The 15,302-nt window shown below is 47.9% G+C and overlaps 1 protein-coding gene across 1 annotated transcript in view; it reads right to left on the minus strand.

The window, feature by feature from the left end:
• Positions 1 to 15,078, minus strand: part of rbpjb (recombination signal binding protein for immunoglobulin kappa J region b) — a 41,992-nt gene extending 26,914 nt beyond the window's left edge. The window contains exon 1 of the mRNA XM_029117389.2: positions 14,924 to 15,078. Coding sequence (XP_028973222.1) covers positions 14,924 to 14,943 — 20 coding nt within the window. The 5' untranslated portion in view covers positions 14,944 to 15,078. The remainder of the gene's footprint in view (positions 1 to 14,923) is intronic.
• Positions 15,079 to 15,302: the final 224 nt, after the last annotated feature.

A 15,302-nucleotide genomic window follows, 5' to 3' on the forward strand; every position in this document is an offset into this window, starting at 1 on the left:
AGAATACACCCAACCCGTTCTCCACCCTCCACAGAATACAGCCACCCCGTTCTCCACCCTCCACAGAATACACCCACCCCCCTCTCCACAGAATACACCCACCCCGTTCTCCACCCTCCACAGAATACACCCACCCCCTCTCCACAGAATACACCCAACCTGTTCTCCACCCTCCACAGAATACACCCACCCCGTTCTCCACCCTCCACAGAATACAGCCACCCCGTTCTCCACCCTCCACAGAATACAGCCACCCCGTTCTCCACCCTCCACAGAATACACCCAACCCGTTCTCCACCCTCCACAGAATACACCCAACCCGTTCTCCACCCTCCACAGAATACAGCCACCCCGTTCTCCACCCTCCACAGAATACAGCCACCCGTTCTCCACCCTCCACAGAATACACCCACCCCTGTTCTCCACCCTCCACAGAATACACCCCCCCCGTTCTCCACCCTCCACAGAATACAGCCACCCCGTTCTCCACCCTCCACAGAATACAGCCACCCCGTTCTCCACCCTCCACAGAATACAGCCACCCCGTTCTCCACCCTCCACAGAATACAGCCACCCCGTTCTCCACCCTCCACAGAATACACCCACCCCGTTCTCCACCCTCCACAGAATACAGCCACCCCGTTCTCCACCCTCCACAGAATACACCCACCCCGTTCTCCACCCTCCACAGAATACACCCACCCCTGTTCTCCACCCTCCACAGAATACACCCACCCCTGTTCTCCACCCTCCACAGAATACACCCACCCCTGTTCTCCACCCTCCACAGAATACCCCCGTCCCCCTCCCTCCACAGAATACGCCCACCCCGTTCTCCTCCCTCCACAGAATACGCCCACCCCGTTCTCCACCCTCCACAGAATACAGCCACCCCGTTCTCCACCCTCCACAGAATACAGCCACCCCGTTCTCCACCCTCCACAGAATACACCCACCCCGTTCTCCACCCTCCACAGAATACAGCCACCCCGTTCTCCACCCTCCACAGAATACACCCACCCCTGTTCTCCACCCTCCACAGAATACACCCACCCCTGTTCTCCACCCTCCACAGAATACACCCACCCCTGTTCTCCACCCTCCACAGAATACACCCACCCCTGTTCTCCACCCTCCACAGAATACACCCACCCCTGTTCTCCACCCTCCACAGAATACACCCACCCCTGTTCTCCACCCTCCACAGAATACCCCCGTCCCCCTCCCTCCACAGAATACGCCCACCCCGTTCTCCTCCCTCCACAGAATACGCCCACCCCGTTCTCCACCCTCCACAGAATACACCCATCCCCGTTCTCCACCCTCCACAGAATACACCCAACCTGTTCTCCACCCTCCACAGAATACAGCCACCCCGTTCTCCACCCTCCACAGAATACACCCACCCCGTTCTCCACCCTCCACAGCTAATCAAAGTGCATCCTAATCGTTAAAAACAGCCAGAGCCACGGCTTCTCACCTCTGATCTCTTGCCACCAATGTCCCGTCTCTCAGACACCATGACCTCAACTCCACCACACCCCATGCCCCACCCACCCCACGGACCACTAACCCCGTCATAAGCCAGGGGGCTTGGGGTCATGATAGGCGTTGGTCTGTATCCCCCTGCACTACACCTCTGACGACAGACAAGGGTTAGAGGTCAAGTCTGTCAGCCAGCCGGGGGGTGGGAGGGGACTGGCCACCAGTCTGGCAATTGAATCACCAGTTTGATTTATGTTAGATAAAATCCCCAAAAAGCAAGAGGGTTTCCACCATTTTGTGGCAGCGATGAGATCAGGACATCAAAGCTAAATGTCGCAGCAATGAGCTCTGCCTTGTTTCACTTCGCTAATATCCAGGGGAAACTTTGGTATTTCATAGCGATGGGGGATAAGAAGCGACCTATTGGTGGTAGGTGACTAAGGTGACATAATCCCTAAAGGTCATTGGAAACTAAAACCTTCATCCACAGCCACGACCCAAAGGCAATATGTTGCCATTTTCAGACAGGCACTGTTTTTATGGTGTTAAGCTGGTTGTTAAGCGATGAGAATGAGTGTGCAAACCCAGCCCCGGCACCCATAACAGGGTGTGTTTGGCTGCTCTAACGAAAACTGAAAAAAACACTGCAGCTACAGGTTAAAAAGAGCCTAAACCAAACAACCAAACCATCTATTCATTCACACCCACACAGACACCCCACACACCCACCCACATGCTTGTTTTTCTGTCATCGTTGGAACCCAAAAACTCACTCTTCACGTTTCCTAGACTAACGCTATAAGCTAACCACACGCATTAATGCCCAAACCCAAAGTAACCTCAATGTTTAATTAAAGGGGTATTTCACCATAACTACTTCATGTAATGATTTATTTATGACACGTGTTTCAAGATCTTCAAAACAATCTAGAACGAGAAAATTTGAATTCAGCAGTATAATTTACTTCTGCTGTATTGGTCTGTTCACAAAATACAGTAAGTTCCAGAATTCTTGGTGAGCAGATACCGTATCCCTAAAAAAATAGCAATAGGAGAATAAAATAATAGTTTATAGAAGATGAAAAAGACACTTTAAACAATAGCTATTTTAGAAACACCAAAGTAGATCGTGTTAAAGTGGTGTTCTATGCCTGTCTGTAGTAATTTCAGGCAAACGCAGAAAAGCGCTTTGGAGTTTTGCTTGCTTGTTGCCAGTGAAGCACCTACAACTAAAAAAGATTTAACCTATAAACAGCACTAACACATTTATCCCTCTTACACCATAGCAACAACAATAACATTAACACAGAAATAGAAATAACTTTTTACCAATCACAATTTCCTGTTGACATGGGATTTCATCATCATAGTCTGCTCAGCAGAAAAGATATGCCATTGTATTGAAGGCCCAGATGTTTTTGACATGCTAAGTGGGCTATGCCGTTGAGGTTATTCTGCGACGGTCTGCAAAAACACAAACATGAACAACAGTGCTGCGCCTAGTGACAGTTTTGATAATCAATTATTCTATGCATAAAATGCTGAATTATTTGAATAACATCCCCATGTAAGTTCACTTCCAAAAATTTAACATTCATAATGACAAGCCCCCTTGTGTTGTGTAACATTAGTTAGCTAGCCGGGTAGCAGAACCCCATCAGTCTACTTGGGGGGAAGTTTAGAAAACCTGCCAAGGGGGGGGGGGGGGGGTTGGGGCAAAGCAGGAAGTATCCTCTCCTGCACAGACAAACACACGCACCCAGTTTCCTACTTTGGACCTCCCCGCACAGACAAACAATACCAAAACCACAGACTGGCTTGACCGTTCAAGCATTAAGGTCAAGGGTCAAAGTTCAACCCCCAAGATAAACCGGAACCCATATCAGCCACAGTGGCTTCTGTGCGGCTGGAAATAAAATCAAAAGATTTCTGATTAACACATAACTCAGTGCATGACTGACAGCTGGCTGAACAAGAAGGCCCCTCAGAAAACCTTCGGATTGCACACGCACGCAATGCACGCGCGTGCGTGCGTGCCAGGGGTGTCTGGATGAAGCAGAGATATGAATGCACGGCATCTATCCCCTAAAGAGCAGCTGCCGCTAAGCTAGGAGGCTAACCCGAACCCCAAGGCAGAGACGACTAATTAACCCCGCCCACTGCCAAGAACCCACATAACAGTGTGGGAAGCCTTGCCCTCTCCGCGGCCCCAGGGTGTGGGTGTGGCCTGGAGAAGTGGTGCAGCACAGAACCAGAAAGGAGGGGGGTTGAAGCAGGTGTCTGATTTCAACCCCTCAGGGCTGATAGGAGATATCACAGGTCTCTCTCCCTCTCAATTTCTCCCTCGCTCTACTCCACTGATTTTCACTCTCTCTCTCTCTCCTCTCTCTCTCTCTCTCTCTCTCTCTCTCTCCAGTTACCTTTGTGTGTCCCGTTCCATCTCATTTTCTCAGCCTCCCTCGCCCTGCAATTAGCCCCTCTCTCAGCCCTTCCTCATGCCCGCGCGCATAGGCCGGGGTGAAAATTCGCAGCTTGACGCGTCACTCCGCTGAGGGGAAGAAGGCATAGGGGGCCAGGAAACCATAAGTTGTACCATGAGGTTATTTTATCATTCATGTAGATTGTAGCTCGTGATAACAAGGCCTCTTGAACCACAAGCATTTAGAGGGAGGGATGGAAAAATGCCTGTATGTGTACACACGTGTGTATTGCAGAAATACCCAACACACTGAAATACACACACCTACCCTATATTCAACAACAGTGAGTCATTGACAGCAGACCATAATATACATTAACTCATCTTTCTAAGGTTTAGTAATTGATAAAACATTCAGTGTGGGTGTGTCACCCAACAGTAGTCCCGGGAAAATGACCAAAACGGCAAGCACACCGCAAACCTTATGCCTGAGCTTACATTAAGACCACGTATGGCTTTTGTATCTGAATCTACTGGAAATCAGGATGAACAAATGAAAAAAGGAGAGGTAGACTAAAGAGGATTAAGAATGAATAAAAAGACATCGGGTGCTTGCTTTGTGAGTACAGAACCAGACATAAACATTGTTGGCTGTGTTGTCGAGAGAAAGCACACTGCTCAGTTCATCGATTTATAGTTTAATAATTGGTAGCGAAGTGAGGGAAGTGTGATTGATTTTCAGGCTTGCCTGGACACGAGTTAAACTGTGACCAGATGGCTGGTGGCTGCCCTGGGATGCCCTTTCAGGCAAAGCAGAATGTGCTGGGGTGGGGCAGTAGTGGGGAGTTCTGGCCTGGCAAAGCCGGGCCACTCAAGGCTAGGCACCCACACAGAACCAGCTCGCTCCTCGACATGGGAGAGTTTAATGACAGGGAGGGAGCCTGGAGAAAAGTCTAAATCACTCACTGGCCGCACTCTATTTGAAAAGTAGACAGTAGAAGCTAAGCACTCGCCCTAGTCACTTTCCCCTCAGGGAATCTCTAGCGAGATGCATGCCACTTTGACTGCCATCTTCAGTGCCAGGCTAAATGTACAAAAGCTGCACGACTTGAACCTCATTGGTCAGACTCCTCGAAAGACGCGCAGAAATTTAGCAAACTACGTAGCGAGTTAGCCAAGTCCAATCATGACTCCCTTGTCAAGTTAGCGAACTACATAGCGAGTTAACCAAGTCCAATCATTACTCCCTTGTCAAGTTAGCGAACTACATAGCGAGTTAGCCAAGTCCAATCATGACTCCTTTGTCAAGTTAGCAAACTACGTAGCGAGTTAGCCAAGTCCAATCATGACTCCCTTGTCAAGTTAGCAAACTACGTAGCGAGTTAGCCAAGTCCAATCATGACTCCCTTGTCAAGTTAGCGAACTACGTAGCGAGTTAGCCAAGTCCAATCATGACTCCCTTGTCAAGTTAGCGAACTACATAGCGAGTTAGCCAAGTCCAATCATGACTCCCTTGTCAAGTTAGCGAACTACATAGCGAGTTAGCCAAGTCCAATCATGACTCCTTTGTCAAGTTAGCAAACTACGTAGCGAGTTAGCCAAGTCCAATCATGACTCCCTTGTCAAGTTAGCAAACTACGTAGCGAGTTAGCCAAGTCCAATCATGACTCCCTTGTCAAGTTAGCGAACTACGTAGCGAGTTAGCCAAGTCCAATCATGACTCCCTTGTCAAGTTAGCGAACTACGTAGCGAGTTAGCCAAGTCCAATCATGACTCCTTTGTCAAGTTAGCAAACTACGTAGCGAGTTAGCCAAGTCCAATCATGACTCCCTTGTCAAGTTAGCAAACTACGTAGCGAGTTAGCCAAGTCCAATCATGACTCCCTTGTCAAGTTAGCGAACTACGTAGCGAGTTAGCCAAGTCCAATCATGACTCCCTTGTCAAGTTAGCGAACTACGTAGCGAGTTAGCCAAGTCCAATCATGACTCCCTTGTCAAGTTAGCGAAATACATAGCGAGTTAGCCAAGTCCAATCATGACTCCCTTGTCAAGTGCACCTGCAAGTACACTCAGATGTGACATTGTAAAATGTCATTCAATGGCTAGGGGTGTGGTGTTTTGGACTCTTACTGTCCTGGACTCTTACTGTCCAACATAAAACAACAACACAGTGCATTTCTGTCCTTGTTGGGACCAGAAAACTAAAATAAATCCTTGAACCCTAACCTGAACCTCGTAACAAGACTAACCCCAGGCCTAAACTTAACGCCAAGGTGCAGACCGGCAAAATGTCATGACGAGCAATGGTTTAACATACTGGAGAAGACGTCAGGATCTCACAAGTATAGTAGTATATGCTCACGAATACTCACACATTCTCAACAAAAAAAAAAAACACGGTTACAAAAGTAGCACAATGAGGTATAAACAGGCAAAAACAACTGGGATGTGAGTGAGTGAGAGAGTGAGAGAGTGAGAGAGTGAGAGAGTGAGAGAGAGAGAGAGAACCACAGAAAACCACAGAAATGGAGACCAGTTAAATCCATGCAGCAGGTCTGAGCAGTCCTGTGTGTGGATATTTTAGCAGCCTTGAAGGGAACCATCACCCTAAGCAGAGGAGGTGTGTGTGTGTGTGTGTGAATCTCTGCGTCTGTTTCTCCAAGTCTGTGTGTGTTTTCTGAAAATGGACCTGGAGACACTCTCCGTCACGCTTGAGCTGCAAACACAGCCTTCTGCTCGCCACGCCACGGCGCTTCCAACTCCACTGGGGTCTCCGAATTGCAATGTTTTGATTCCTCTCCTTTTTATATTTGGTCTTTTTATCATACATTTCCTACTGGCAGATAACCTCTCAGACACAGTGGGCTGGAGCCTTGCGGTCTGCGGTTATTGAGTAGGGATGCACGCACAACCATTGTGATCACAGCAAAAGTGGCAAGCCCTCTGAGGAATCACCAATCACATTTTTATCCCAAATAGCGGCAGTGATTGCCTCCGGCCAAATCATGGCGTGGACTTTGGGAGTTCTTAATCAGGCGCAGAGGAAAACGGACGGTGTTTTTCCATACGTTTTCTGTCCCATATGGACAGCTGCCAGTGAGCGCCAGTGATGTGGCCTGCACGTTTGTGTTCAGACCAAGTGTGACTCATGAGCGGATTCCTCTCTGACGTTAAATTGTGTCAGCGCCGGAAAAAACACAGAAATTCTAAGAATCGAGAGTCTCACCAAACTGGGCCATGGCCGTAGGTTTTGGTTAGAAAAGAGCACCAGAAGGAAGGGTTGCACGGTATAATCAGGAGAGACAAAAAAAAACAACAACTGTACTACGTTATTAATTAAATTAGCAAAATCATTACACCTTCACTTCATCTGACTCACCTTCCATCTGACAGTCGGCCACTAGTTATTTGACCAATTCATCTGAGTCACTTTTATACAAGGAGCAAAGCGAAATAGTTTGTCCATTTCGATTGGAACACTCAAGAGCAAGAGTGAAATGTGCCGACTGACTGCCCCCCGCCCCCAGACAAACCACGCCCCCCGCTCTAGCGTCGCGGAGGGCTGCCTGCGGTCGATCCATCCGTTGGAGGCCTGAAACGCACCGGATCCCTGTCGAGGCGGAACACGTTGCATGAAAATGCTAAACGCACAGAAACGAGGCCTGCGCTGGCGAACGCAACGCACAGGAACCCCCGCAAACTCTCGGAAGGGCCGCGTCCTCCTCAGCCCCTGTCCCCGACACGATTTGGGCCTCGCTTGAAGTGAGGGTTGCGTGGCTGCAGCGCTCTGGGGTGGGTGGGGGGGTGGGGGCTGTCATGGAGACTGAGAGAAGACGTAGAGAGAGTGTGGGGGGGGGGGGGGGGGGGGGCATTCACGGAGAAAACAGTTGATGTCCTGCTTCATCCTTCCCAGTAACCTTTGCTCTGTCTTTCTATCAGCATCCATCTCCCACTCATCCCTGCTACCTCTGGTGAGTCACGACAGTGGAGAAAAGGGACTGGGGGGGAGGTCAGAGTTTAGAGAACAAACAGCCCCCCCCCCTCCACCCCCCATCTTCGCCAAAGCCCTCTGGAATTTGCTGCAGTTGTGTTTCAGATAGCAGGGCAGAAGGGAATTAGATAGGGTTTCAATTAAGTAGGTCAACGGTCATCTGGGGCCTTCCGTGTTGTGCAATCGCCAAAAGATGACATCATGACCCCTCCGCCCAAGCTCACGGAGAAACGTGAACGCGCAACCGGACCGGTTCAAAGCAAACAGCATGAGCACGTAAAGAGCAGCCCTCTGGTCAATAATCCACTCCACACCAACCACCACACTACGGACGACCTTCCGCTTTGTGAGAGATGGAGTAGAGAGAAAATAGAATTCCGGGCAGCGTCTTGGCAGAGAGAGGCGACGGACTGGGGGTGGGGGGGGGGCAAGTGAGAACAGAGAGAGAGAGAGAGAGAGAGAGAGAGAGAACGAGAGAGAGAGAACAGAGAGAACAGAGAGAGAGAAGTCATTATGAGAAACCCCAGCAACCTTTGGCCCTTATGTTGCGTACGGGCCTCAACGTGTTGCTAGCGCCTCGTGTCTGAGTGCTCGGCACGACGTCTGGTTTCTGTGTTGTTGTCGTGTTAACGTTGGGAGGAAAAAGCATAGTTTCCTGCAACCCTGTTCCTCTTTTTCGAGTGTCACTCTTTCCTCTCTGTCTGGACTGATGTGGTGTGCTGCGGTGCTGTCGACATGGCAGCCAAGGGGAAGGCCCGGACTTCTAAAGCCAGACAGAGCAAGGCACGCGTTGGGAGTCCACGTTTCCTTGGTGACACCTACCTGCCTGCCTTTACTGAGATCCCTGCGTTTCTCCTCACTGCTGCCTCGGCTTCGCGTCCTGTCTCTCTGTGGCTCACCTCTCCCTCCACCCTCCTCTCAGGAGAGGGAGGTAGCACACCTCCTCCCCTCCGAGGGCGCAATCGTCACCTGAACAGGCACAGTGGAAGTGGAGCGCCTGGGGCCTCATAATGGAAGTGTGTGTGTGTGTGTGTGTGTGTGTGTGTGTGTGTGTGTGTGTGTGTGTGTGTGTGTGTGCGCGTGTCTCCCTTTACCACACTCAACAGTGACACAAGCTAATACTAGCCTCTCTGGCAGTGAAGGTTGATGGGAAGGATTAGTGAGAGCTGGTAACAGGCTAACTAGGTGGTTGGAGTGGGTTATCAATCTTCTTGTAACCAAGGTTACCTGAAAGATTGTGAGTTAATGTTTCTTCAGTATATAAATTGTTTACTGATTTCTCGCGGTCAGTTTGAGGTGAAAATGCATAGCAGAGACGTCAGACCACCACAGTACAGTCAGATTCAAGCTAGGGAGAGGCAGCAGAAGACATTCTCCCCACACGCTGGTGGCTTCATCACCACGACAACCTCCTGCCCTTTAAGGTGCATCAAAAAGTGTTTGTCTCATCTGTGATATTTTGGCTTTGACTTGGCTCAAACGATTTTGGGGAATTTAGCGATATATACATAGTAACAAGTAACATGGTATATTTATTCTTTAAGTGTAAATAATTGTGTAATATGCTAATTTGTTATTTGGGTTTGATGCTGTAATTGGTGTGTGGCTGATATATTTTTATATACCTGCCACAGTGGCTGGAGAACCAAAAAGCAGCCAATATTTTTTATTTATTTTCTATTCCCATCCACAACATATTTATGATAATAAACACCACAATATGTTACCTAGATTTGTCCAAAAAAATTCCAACAATACGCTAGAAACCACACTTGTCACACTAACAAAAAATGCATCCCTCAAGATTTTTCTTCAATTATCGTCACAGTAAAAAAATAAAAAAAGCTCAAGTGTCTTCCTCACCCCACCGCCGCTAACAGCCCCACAGGAAACCCTGCAGCATGGTACCTGCTTGCACATCGAAAAGGGTCTCTAAAACGGTTGAATGGCGGTGTATGCCAGGAGGTTTCTTGCCAATTGCCATGTCTTGTTCACCAGAAGGGCAGAAATGGCAGTTCGGGGGGTGTGGGTTGTGTTGGGGCATTTCCTCACTTGAACTTGTGGCCTGGTAAGGGGAACGGCCATCCAAAATGCCTCCGGTCTGGATTGGAAAACACCATTCTGAGAAAAGCCAGACTCTGGACTAACTGAAATGTCTGGTGGCCAGTCAACCGTCAATCGCCTTCTAAAATATATTGAGTTTCGAACATAAGACATTCAAAGCTACAACAAAAAGGGGTTCCCAGGGTCAAAAGCCTCGGAGAACAAAGGACTTATTTTCTGAACAAGTTTTTCTGCTAAGTTGTATTTCCAGTTTGAAGCATACAGGTTCACACCTAATAAAACAGCAGTTGACCTAACCACCCCCCCCCCCCCAATTAAAATAACATTTGTCCAGAAACAATCCGCTCTTCGCACCCTGTGGAGTGCCTACATAAATCAGCACACAGTCAATATCCGTCAGTGTATCAAACTCTTCCTTGCCCAGTGTCTTTTTGCGGTAATTGATTGCAAAACGTGACACGATCCTGGGCAGGGTGGAGAGGTTAACAGAAACCAAACGAGAAACACAGACAGAGGATCACTTCGTGTTTTTCTGAATCAAACATCCTGAAGTGTGACTGGCAACGGGGACAGAAACCGCTGACGCCCGTAGAAACATGGCCGATCTCCCTTGGAGACGCTGTAACCGCTACCAACGGCAACGGAATGAGGCGGAAGAGCGAGGAAGCACTTAGGCCCCGCCCAGCTTTCTGTCCTCATACAGTAGATTAGAGACACGGAGGCCAGAAACAACAAAACAGAGAACTTGGCCTTCCTTACACCATGATGCAAGGGTGTTTTCAAGACCACACTGGGTTATTTTGCATCCAGAATTCTTTATGTTTCATCCCACTTAAAACAATAACACTTTTTGAGCCCCGGAGATAAAGTCTGGGCTTATTCCAAGCTCATGGGTTTGGAGAGGATAGAGGCTCTTTCGTACAAAGATTTCAGACCTTCCCTAGGGACAGCTGAAGGAGTAACGTAGACCTCAAGACCCACAGGCTTTCTGAAAAAAAAGGAACCAAACCTCCACTCCTAATAACAACAAAAGGTTAATCAAACACATGACCAATAAAGAAACCAACAGAGAAAGAAACGGAGGGGGTGAGGTATGACATATTCGTGTCTCGGTCTTATTCACGTCTGACAGACACCCCTTCCTCACGTGATGGAGGACCGAGCTGGGCAAGTGCCAAGCCAAATTACTCAGAAATGTGCCTTTTCATCCCCATGATTTTCCACAGAGAGCAAGAGGGCAGGAGAGGGAGCGAACAAAAGAAAGTAAGAAAAAAGAGCAAGGACAGTCTGAGACCAACATGGTTGATTCCTGGTAGCCAGATGGCTCCGGGGAGAAGTCAAGCTAAAGCCCCACTTAAAAATAAAATAAATCTAAAATATAACAATAACTTTGACAGAGTGAAAATTAACAGTGAGGCACACCGTGTCCATCTTCAGCAACATGCCCTCCCGACTTTAAAAAGGCACGCCCCAGCACCTACTGGATTAGGGCACTTCTCTCGAGTATGTACAGCTCTCAGGTGCAGGGGACACGCAGATCAGGTGTTTCCTGGCGTCTCCACCCTCCCTCATTAACCAATCTGTCGATGCGTCCGCTCGGGTGGAGGCTGTGAGGGGGACTTAAAAATCGGCAAACCCTTTTAACTCCACCCCAGCCCTCCACCACCAAAAAGGTCACAGCTTCCACATCTGCCCCTCTGTCTCTGAGGCTCTTCTTTCATAATGGGTGAACGGGGAAGAGGAGAGGACCCTGGGGACTGCTTCCTTTACACACACACACACACACACCTCAACTCCTGTATCCCGAGAACTTACACACTCGCCAAATGCTCGTTGTGCAAAGTGACTGCGCGTACAGATAAACACAACACACTCCCTAACCACTCACACACACAACCTACACACACACACACACCCTGTCCCTCAGAGGCAGGCTTATTGGTGTCATTACACAGGCAAAAAGAGGCCGCGTTTTGACTCAACCAAGGGGTTAAAAGTGGGAGGACGTGAAAGAAAGTTAAATCAAACCGTGTTCCCCCAGGGGCCAGGCAGAGGCTGCATTGTGTTGAAATATGTGATTCATGCTTCTATCATTCCAGGTGATGCCCACAACGCCTCTTCTACTGAAGAGTATTGTTCTTTGGCTGGGGCTTCAAGGCTCACTGGTATCACTGGGGGGGGGGGGGGGGGGGGGGGGCAGGAAAGATTACACAGCAACAGTATCTTATTCCTGTTTTTCTAACAGCGGTGCGTTCTCATTTGAAGGCGGAGTCTGCAGCTAACAGCGCTTCAAAGTCGTACGGTTCATGGCAATAAATAGCCTATCAATTTTCACGGGTTAACATTATGACTAAAAAAATACTACGCATATTATGTTGCTCCACATGAACATTTCAAGCTGAACCGTAAATATTTTTACCTTATTTGTGATTAGGTTATCATCATTCAGATTTGCTTTCCTAATTTTTTCCCTAAAAATTCATTAACTAACCCTAACAGCTTCACCGGGTGGATTTGACCATTTCAATTAATTTTGGTGGAAGTTCGAATGAAAGGCACAAAATCGTTGAATAGGAAAATACCAAGTTAAAGCACATGATGTAATTCATAGGTTCATGCAATGAATTGATGAACTACTCAAAGCATACAGACATATCAACGTTTAAACAATAACAGATACTGCTAAGAACCATTGTAAGTTATTAAAGAAAACAAAATGTGTATGCAATGTTTTGGCCGCAATTTTAGAAAAAAAACCCCCATTTATTATGGTCCTTCTCCTTGTAATTATCCCTAAAGCACTCTACTGAACATGACCGGTTCAGACTGTCATTTCGTCGGCACTAATGCCGAGCTACAACCACATCTCTCCACCCAGCCAACTCTCTGCGAGGGGACCACTACTGCCAGACATGACCCTGAGTGGGCCTGTGGGGGCACACTGAGCTCCATCTCGCTCTCTCTCTCTCTCTCGCTCTCTCTCTCTCACTCACTCTCTTCTCGCTTGCTCTGTCTGTCTGTTGTCTCTCCCAAGCCCAGAGCATCAAATCCAGGTCATCCCAGACAGTGCTAACCCAACACCAATAAAGACACGTATGGCACTCTAATTTTTCTGTTAAACCCCTCTGTCCCTCCACCCCCTAACTCTGTATCACCCGCTCCACTGTCCCCACTCCCCTCTACGTGCAGGAAAAAATTCAAACCAACGCTCTAGTAGATATCATCCAGACAGGTGGCCAGCAACCCAGACCCAACCCGCCTGCCCTCTCCCTCCCTCCCTATCCAAACAGAAATCAGCTCAGGTCTACCGGAAAGCCCCAAATGAACACGCATTGCCGCCCCGCCCTCCCCCCCCCCACCCCCCCCCCCCACCCGCCGCCCCCCCACCCTTTACACACACTCCCCACCTCCAAAAAGCCCAGCTAATGTCTGTCACCCACTGAGCTGTCTGGGGGGGATTACGGACTCCACAGTACAAAAAAATATATACATGTACGGTGTTTGGCTAATGTGCAGGCCAACCACCAGAATTACAGAACCGTTTTGACAGCCGGGAAGAAATAAAGACCAGATAGACATGTACTGCAGACGCTATTAATCCATAATAAATATTAGCAACATTAATACTATAGTGCATCACATGGCCAATGGGAACTTGGATAATATGTCCACACAGAACTCGATATTAGGTATAATGACAATACTATTTCCCTGTTAATTATACAGTCTGGTGACAGATAGGCAAAATAAAGCCCCTTTCATTTATCTAAAACGAATTACCACGACGTATTATCTAGCAATTTCATAATTAGCTGCAATAAAAGAAACTGGGCTAACTCCACGGAATTTCAAAAATATGAAAAGTCTGGAAGAATAACTGGTTTCGTAGACCAGCATAAACATGGGGTATTTAGACTGATTAGTTAGATAACTGCCTCTTTTAAGGATTGACTTTCAGAAATGTGAGTAGGCTTAAACAACTTTAGCTATACTCGTTCATCGAATCCCTCGGTGTTATTAATCAGTGAACCGACGTTGGACAGGGGCGTCAAATTTCATTGCTTTCTTGGTGAGCTTTGCATTCCAGTAGCTAGCGCTGGCTTTCTGACATTTACCGATTCACAGAAAAAATTAAATGACAGGTGTACAGCTAAATATAATTTAATAATCGTCAATGCAATTATGTGACTTGACTTGGGTTAGTTTCTACGGGGTTAACGTCTTGTCTTTAGCTACTTGCACTCGGCATAAACAAAACAATGTGACTACATCGCGCACAGAGAAGCAATTGCATTGGGAAGCACGGGGCTGTTTTGTAAACACTACGTTATCTTCGAGCAGATTTACGCATGCCAATACATAGATTACTCACTCAACTGCAAGTGTATTTACCAACAATCGATAGAAAAATAGCCAGAAACCTAGCTAGCTCGTCAGCTTACAACACAGACAGACGAGAATGAACGCAATCAAGATTCAGACAGAAAACGATTCCTTGTTTGACAAAGCCACAACGTGTTTCAGCCACAGCGGAACCGTACATTAAATTGCAACATGGATACAAGGTGAATACAATCCTATCGTGGGATATACTGTTGAATAATATTATCTGAGTATAGACTAAGACGGCCGTTTATTTTCTCCAACCCACACTGATTGTACTCGTGTCGTTGTCTGGTGCTGAAAAAGGACCCCTGATTGCTAGTAGTAGCAGCGAGCTAGCTCGAGCTCCACAGCACTGCACGGCGGTGCAGCAACAGTCAGTACAGTGAAGTAGTCAAAGGAAAACACACAATACATATAGACAAAGAAAATAATTTCACCGACTGAATAGAAAGGGTCACAGACACCTACACGTCCTCGGCCATCTAGGCTTGGACGGAAGCACCCGATTCTCTTTCAAAAAAACTTAGCTAAATTCACTTTAACTCCAGCACAACCACCAGCCCTGAATCTCAGACTTACCCTGTCACAACAGGCGCCATCTTCCACAAACTCTCACCAAAACTCCAAAACTCGCGATAGCCTTTCTCCCCAGACCAACAATCCGCCGAGACAACAGAAGCAGACTGTGGATGAAGGGACCAGGGAGAAGGAAAGAAAGGGGGCGGGAGAGGAGTACAGAAAGGAGGGGGAGGCAGCGGGTCGCTAAAGAGAGTGAGAAAAGGGCAGACGCCACAAAAACAGGCGTGGGAAACTTCAAACATCACGCGAGACTAGGGAAACTCTCACCATAGACAAGCATTGAGGGATCGTCGTATTATCGCGAGATGAACGTGGAGTGGAGTTGTTGCTTATTTTATGGTGCAGAAATAGTATTCCCACGTGTTGACCGGGTAATAAA

This window comes from Esox lucius, chromosome 24 (genome assembly GCF_011004845.1).
Source record: "Esox lucius isolate fEsoLuc1 chromosome 24, fEsoLuc1.pri, whole genome shotgun sequence".
Classification (NCBI taxonomy): Eukaryota; Metazoa; Chordata; class Actinopteri; order Esociformes; family Esocidae; genus Esox; species Esox lucius.